Raw genomic sequence first — 7,466 nt, forward strand, 5'->3', positions numbered from 1 at the left:
TAACTGGAGCGCTATGTTAAAGGTGTCATTTATTTTACCGTTGCAGCCGACGTGTATACGGTTGAGTGGTCAGCGTACATAGACACACAGGCTTTATTCAAAATCAGTGGAAGGTCATTAGTAAAAATGGAAAAAAACAATAATGTCCCTAGTCGGCTGCCCTGCGGAACACCACAGTCAACTGAATTTGCAGGCTTCCATTAACGAAAACTCTGTTCTATTCGATAGGTAACTCTCAATCCATAATAAGGCAGAGGATGCAAATCTATTACACCTACGTTTTTTTTTCAGCAATAGGTTACGATCAATGACATCAAAAGCTGCACTGAAGTCGAACAGAGCAGCTCCCACAATCTTCTTACTATCAATTTATTTCAGCCAAGCATCAGTCATTTGTGTCAGTGCCAAGCAATAGTAATTTGTGTCAGTGCCAAGCATGTGGAGTACCCTTCCCTATAAGCATGCTGAAAGTCTGTTGTTAATTAATTAATTCGTTAATTAATTTTCTGTCAAATTACTTTGTATTTGATCAAACGATTTTTTCCAAAAGTTTGCTAAGCACTTCTAACAGACTGATTGATCGGCTGTTTGAACTCTGCTATTCTTGGGTAGCTGAATGACCTTTGCCCCCTCTCCATGTCTGAGGGTACACCGTCTTCTAGACTTAAATTGAAGATGTGGCCAACAGGAGTCACAATGTATTCCACTACAAATCTTAGCAATTTACCATCCAGGTAGTCGGTACCAGGTGGTTTGTCCTTATTTATAGATTAGCAACCATTTTGTTCACCTCTTCCACACCCACTTTGTGGAACTGAAAACTACAGTGCTTGTCTTTCATTATTTGGTCCCTTCCGGTTACTAGTCCAACGCTCTAACCACTAGGCTAACCTGCCGTCCCTACACTCTAACCACTAGGCTAACCTGCCGTCCCTACACTCTAACCACTAGGCCACCCTGCCGTCCCTACACTCTAACCACTAGGCTAACCTGCCGTCCCTACACTAACCACTAGGCTAACCTGCCGTCCCTACACTAACCACTAGGCTACCCTGCCGTCCCTACACTCTAACCACTAGGCTAACCTGCCGTCCCTACACTCTAACCACTAGGCTACCCTGCCGTCCCTACACTCTAACCACTAGGCTACCCTGCCGTCCCTACACTCTAACCACTAGGCTACCCTGCCGTCCCTACACTCTAACCACTAGGCTACCCTGCCGTCCCTACACTCTAACCACTAGGCCACCCTGCAGTCCCTACACTCTAACCACTAGGCCACCCTGCCGTCCCTACACTCTAACGACTAGGCCACCCTGCCGTCCCTACACTCTAACCACTAGGCTAACCTGCCGTCCCTACACACTAACCACTAGCATGAATATGAAGGTTCAGCAATAACAAAGTGATTAAAGTGTTTGGTGATATTAAAAGGTTTTGTTATGAACAAGGCATCTGCCTCAATGACAGATGAGTTAACTTTTTTTGCCTAGAATTTCATTAAATGTACTTGGGTTTTTTTCATGGTATAGTTTCTTCTTTTTGTTTAGTTATGTGATTTCTATGTTTACCAATCTGCTGTGTTGTCAGACGTAGTTGCTATTTCCTTTGCCTCATCCCTCTCAGCCATACAGTTTTTCCAATTAGAGTATAAACCAATTAGAGAGCCTAATTACTCTACCTTGTTTCTTGCTGGCCTCCTCTTCATCCCCCACCTCATCCTCAGTGACCTCTGACCCCGTGGTATACTCCTCATCCTCAGACAGCAGCGTCTGCTGCCTCTGACACGGGGCAAAGGGGGGCATATCAGGGTTTAGATAGTCTAGACACCAAACAGATCTGGGACCAGGCTATCACCATTGATCATTAACTAAGCATGAGGAGTTGGCAATGACAGCACAAACAGACTGGCCCTCAGGCTTCTGGTGGTACAAAGGTATACTATGTCACTACTGTGATGTCACGTCATACACACACAAACACAAGTAAACAGACACGGACACTGCAGCACAATTACATTTGGAAACAATAAACGTTGATCTTACCAGTTGCCGGCTCCAGTTTTTCAACAGGGAAAACTGCAAAGCAATAGGTTGAGTTAGACTATAGTCTATTTGAAAAAGATTGAGTTAGACTATAGTCTATTTGAAATAGGTTGAGTTAGACTATAGTCTATTTGATATAGGTTGAGTTAGTTGGACGAGAGTCGATCTATTTGAAATAGGTCGAGTTAGACTATAGCCTATTTGATATAGGTCGAGTTAGACTATAGTCTATTTGATATAGGTTAAGTTAGACTATAGCCTATTTGATATAGGTTGAGTTAGACTATAGTCTATTTGATATAGGTTGAGTTAGACTATAGTCTATTTGAAATAGGTTGAGTTAGACTATAGTCTATTTGAAATAGGTTGAGTTTAGAGTCTATTTGAAATAGACTATAGTCTATTTGAAATAGGTTGAGTTAGACTATAGTCTATTTGAAATAGGTTGAGTTAGACTATAGTCTATTTGAAATAGGTTGAGTTAGACTATAGTCTATTTGAAATAGGTTGAGTTAGACTATAGTCTATTTGAAATAGGTTGAGTTAGACTATAGGCTATTTGAAATAGGTTGAGTTAGACTATAGTCTATTTGAAATAGGTTGAGTTAGAGTCTATTTGAAATAGGTTGAGTTAGACTATAGTCTATTTGAAATAGGTTGAGTTAGACTATAGTCTATTTGAAATAGGTTGAGTTAGACTATAGTCTATTTGAAATAGGTTGAGTTAGACTATAGTCTATTTGAAATAGGTTGAGTTAGACTTGATTTGTTAGACTATAGTCTATTTGAAATAGGTTGAGTTAGACTATAGTCTATTTGAAATAGGTTGAGTTAGACTATAGTCTATTTGAAATAGGTTGAGTTAGACTATAGTCTATTTGAAATAGGTTGAGTTAGACTATAGGCTATTTGAAATAGGTTGAGTTAGACTATAGGCTATTTGAAATAGGTTGAGTTAGACTATAGTCTATTTGAAATAGGTTGAGTTAGACTATAGTCTATTTGAAATAGGTTGAGTTAGACTATAGTCTATTTGAAATAGGTTGAGTTAGACTATAGTCTATTTGAAATAGGTTGAGTTAGACTATAGTCTATTTGATATAGGTTGAGTTAGACTATAGTCTATTTGAAATAGGTTAGACTATAGTCTATTTGAAATAGGTTGAGTTAGACTATAGTCTATTTGAAATAGGTTGAGTTAGACTATAGTCTATTTGAAATAGGTTGAGTTAGACTATAGTCTATTTGAAATAGGTTAGACTATAGTCTATTTGAAATAGGTTGAGTTAGACTATAGTCTATTTGAAATAGGTTGAGTTAGACTATAGTCTATTTGAAATAGGTTGAGTTAGACTATAGTCTATTTGAAATAGGTTGAGTTAGACTATAGTCTATTTGATATAGGTTGAGTTAGACTAGTCTATTTGATATAGGGTAGACTATAGTCTATTTGAAATAGGTTGAGTTAGACTATAGTCTATTTGATATAGGGTAGACTATAGTCTATTTGATATAGGGTAGACTATAGTCTATTTGAAATAGGTTGAGTTAGACTATAGTCTATTTGATATAGGTTGAGTTAGACTATAGTCTATTTGATATAGGGTAGACTATAGTCTATTTGAAATAGGTTGAGTTAGACTATAGTCTATTTGAAATAGGTTGAGTTAGACTATAGTCTATTGAGGAAACACACTAAAGTTTCTTAAAACATATCATTCTAGTTGTGAGTATGAATTTGATCTCAATTGACTTGCCTGGATAAATAAATAAATAGTTGTAAACTCACGGTGGTACCCTCTACTCTCTGAAGTCCCAGAAGCCCCGGCTCTACCAGGATGTCACAGTCCAGTACCCGCTCCCCCCTCTCTGAACCACTGGAGGGGGAGTCTACAGGCCTGGCACATAGATACACAGAGAGAGAACAGGGGAGTATCACTAAAACGCAAAACCTACCATAAGATACAAAAATACACACACATTTTCTTACCCTGTCTCTGGTAGGGGTGTGTTGGGTACACACACTGTCTCTTACCCTGTCTCTGGTAGGGGTGTGTTGGGTACACACACTGTCTCTTACCCTGTCTCTGGTAGGGGTGTGTTGGGTACACACACTGTCTCTTACCCTGTCTCTGGTAGGGGTGTGTTGGGTACACACACTGTCTCTTACCCTGTCTCTGGTAGGGGTGTGTTGGGTACACACACTGTCTCTTACCCTGTCTCTGGTAGGGGTGTGTTGGGTACACACACTGTCTCTCTGTGTAGTAGCAGGTCGTTGAGCAGTCTGGTCTGGGCTGAGTTTACCTGGTGGTCCCCAGTACAGTCTCCACTGTCTGACACATTCACTATGTGGTCCCGCACCTTACAGCCCTGAGACAGACAGACACACACCGTTTTGACAAGATTCAAGTGTGAAATGTGTCAAATATGGTCACCTCACAACTCCAAGTGGGGTCAGTGTGGTCCTACCTTGGGCATGCTGGTGGGGTCAGTGTGTTCCTACCTTGGGCATGCTGGTGGGGTCAGTGTGTTCCTACCTTGGGCATGCCGGTGGGGTCAGTGTGGTCCTACCTTGGGCATGCTGGTGGGGTCAGTGTGGTCCTACCTTGGGCATGCTGGTGGGGTCAGTGTGGTCCTACCTTGGGCATGCTGGTGGGGTCAGTGTGGTCCTACCTTGGGCATGCTGGTGGGGTCAGTGTGGTCCTACCTTGGGCATGCCGGTGGGGTCAGTGTGGTCCTACCTTGGCCATGCCGGTGGGGTCAGTGTGTTCCTACCTCGGGCATGCCGGTGGGGTCAGTGTGTGCCTACCTCGGGAATGCCGGTGGGGTCAGTGTGGGCCTACCTCGGGCATGCCGGTGGGGTCAGTGTGTGAGTGTGTTCCTACCTTGGGCATGCTGGTGGGGTCAGTGTGTTCCTACCTCGGGCATGCTGGTGGGGTCAGTGTGTGAGTGTGTTCCTACCTTGGGCATGCTGGTGGGGTCAGTGTGTTCCTACCTCGGGCATGCTGGTGGGGTCAGTGTGTTCCTACATTGGGCATGCCGGTGGGGTCGGTGTGTTCCTACCTTGGGCATGCCGGTGGGGTCAGTGTGGTCCTACCTTGGGCATGCCGGTGGGGTCAGTGTGGTCCTACCTTGGGAATGCCGGTTGGGTCAGTGTGTGAGTGTGTTCCTACCTTGGGCATGCCGGTGGGGTCAGTGTGTTCCTACCTTGGGTATGCCGGTGGGGTCAGTGTGTTCCTACCTTGGGCATGCCGGTGGGGTCAGTAGGTTCCTACCTTGGGCATGCCGGTGGGGTCAGTGTATTTCTACCTTGGGAATGCCGGTTGGGTCAGTGTGTGAGTGTGGTCCTACCTTGGGCATGCCGGTGGGGTCAAAGCGTAGCGTCCTCTGGTTGCAGCAGGGGTAGATGCCCGTCCCGTGCCAGCCCTGCTCTGTCCCCATGCCTGGGTACAACACAACCTCTGGGTGATACCGACAGTGGGACAGCTCCGCACACACAAACACCTGGAGACACACACACACGGTTTTGTTCTGGATGCATTACACAATGCCTGGAGTATGCATGCATACACGCAAACAGCCCCCCCCCCCTACCTGTTGGCAGTGGGAGCAGGTGAGGTGGTTGATGGTTCCCCAGATCCTCCAGTATACCAGCACCCAGGACTTCAGCTCCTCGTACAGTCCTGTCATGTAATCATGGACCTCCCATCTCTTCTGCCTACAGACCAGAGGTAGTGATAGATCATGGACCTCCCATCTCTTCTGCCTACAGACCAGAGGTAGTGATAGATCATGGACCTCCCATCTCTTCTGCCTACAGACCAGAGGTAGTGATAGATCATGGACCTCCCATCTCTTCTGCCTACAGACCAGAGGTAGTGATAGAAATGACTCTCCTTTATTCTGTCATGTTTCTGCCTACAGACCAATGTTGTCCAGTGGATCAGTGTCCACCCTGAGACTGGAAGGTCAGGAGTTCTGCTTTACTCTGCATGTTAAGGACCACAAAACAATGTTGGGGGTAAAGGTCCTGTGAACCAACTCAGTGTCCTGTCCTGAGACTGGAAGGTCAGGAGTTCTGCTAGTGTCCTGCATTCCAGGAGGTGTACCCTGTGATAGACTAGTGTCCTGTCCAGGGGGTGTACTGAGGTGATAGACTAGTGTCCTGTCCAGGGGGTGTACTGAGGTGATAGACTAGTGTCCTGTCCAGGGGTGTACTGAGGTGATAGACTAGTGTCCTGTCCAGGGGTGTACTGAGGTGATAGACTAGTGTCCTGTCCAGGGGGTGTACTGAGGAGATAGATAGACTAGTGTCCTGTCCAGGGGGTGTACTGAGGAGATAGACTAGTGTCCTGTCCAGGGGTGTACTGAGGTGATAGACTAGTGTCCTGTCCAGGGGGTGTACTGAGGAGATAGACTAGTGTCCTGTCCAGGGGGTGTACTGAGGAGATAGACTAGTGTCCTGTCCAGGGGGTGTACTGAGGAGATAGACTAGTGTCCTGTCCAGGGGTGTACTGAGGAGATAGACTAGTGTCCTGTCCAGGGGGTGTACTGAGGTAGATAGACTAGTGTCCTGTCCAGGGGGTGTACTGAGGTGATAGACTAGTGTCCTGTCCAGGGGGTGTACTGAGGAGATAGACTAGACTAGTGTCCTGTCCAGGGGGTGTACTGAGGAGATAGACTAGTGTCCTGTCCAGGGGGTGTACTGAGGGATGATAGACTAGTGTCCTGTCCAGGGGTGTACTGAGGTGATAGATAGACTAGTGTCCTGTCCAGGGGGTGTACTGAGGATAGATAGACTAGTGTCCTGTCCAGGGGGTGTACTGAGGAGATAGACTAGTGTCCTGTCCAGGGGGTGTACTGAGGTAGATAGACTAGTGTCCTGTCCAGGGGTGTACTGAGGTGATAGACTAGTGTCCTGTCCAGGGGTGTACTGAGGTGATAGACTAGTGTCCTGTCCAGGGGTGTACTGAGGTGATAGACTAGTGTCCTGTCCAGGGGTGTACTGAGGAGATAGACTAGACTAGTGTCCTGTCCAGGGGGTGTACTGAGGAGATAGATAGACTAGTGTCCTGTCCAGGGGGTGTACTGAGGAGATAGACTAGTGTCCTGTCCAGGGGGTGTACTGAGGTGATAGACTAGTGTCCTGTCCAGGGGGTGTACTGAGGTGATAGACTAGACTAGTGTCCTGTCCAGGGGGTGTACTGAGGTGATAGACTAGACTAGTGTCCTGTCCAGGGGGTGTACTGAGGTGATAGACTAGTGTCCTGTCCAGGGGGTGTACTGAGGTGATAGACTAGACTAGTGTCCTGTCCAGGGGGTGTACTGAGGTGATGGACTAGTGTCCTGTCCAGGGGGTGTACTGAGGTGATGGACTAGACTAGTGTCCTGTCCAGGGGGTGTACTGAGGAGATAGACTAG

At 46.1% G+C, this 7,466-nt stretch overlaps 2 protein-coding genes across 2 annotated transcripts in view; both read right to left on the reverse strand.

The window, feature by feature from the left end:
* Positions 1-5,921, reverse strand: part of LOC124020007 (SANT and BTB domain regulator of class switch recombination-like) — an 11,821-nt gene extending 5,900 nt beyond the window's left edge. Inside the window, exons 1-6 of the mRNA XM_046335419.1 lie at positions 5,640-5,921; positions 5,397-5,549; positions 4,261-4,415; positions 3,835-3,943; positions 2,046-2,078; positions 1,682-1,781 (exon numbers count right to left, since the gene is read on the reverse strand). Of these exons, the coding sequence (XP_046191375.1) occupies positions 1,682-1,781; positions 2,046-2,078; positions 3,835-3,943; positions 4,261-4,415; positions 5,397-5,549; positions 5,640-5,735 (646 nt within the window). The 5' untranslated portion in view covers positions 5,736-5,921. The remainder of the gene's footprint in view (positions 1-1,681; positions 1,782-2,045; positions 2,079-3,834; positions 3,944-4,260; positions 4,416-5,396; positions 5,550-5,639) is intronic.
* A 107-nt stretch (positions 5,922-6,028) lies between these two features.
* Positions 6,029-7,466, reverse strand: part of LOC124020004 (exportin-1-like) — a 14,805-nt gene continuing 13,367 nt past the window's right edge. Inside the window, exon 6 of the mRNA XM_046335417.1 lies at positions 6,029-6,033. Coding sequence (XP_046191373.1) covers positions 6,029-6,033 — 5 coding nt within the window. The remainder of the gene's footprint in view (positions 6,034-7,466) is intronic.

The sequence above is a fragment of the Oncorhynchus gorbuscha genome, unplaced genomic scaffold (genome assembly GCF_021184085.1).
Source record: "Oncorhynchus gorbuscha isolate QuinsamMale2020 ecotype Even-year unplaced genomic scaffold, OgorEven_v1.0 Un_scaffold_745, whole genome shotgun sequence".
Classification (NCBI taxonomy): Eukaryota; Metazoa; Chordata; class Actinopteri; order Salmoniformes; family Salmonidae; genus Oncorhynchus; species Oncorhynchus gorbuscha.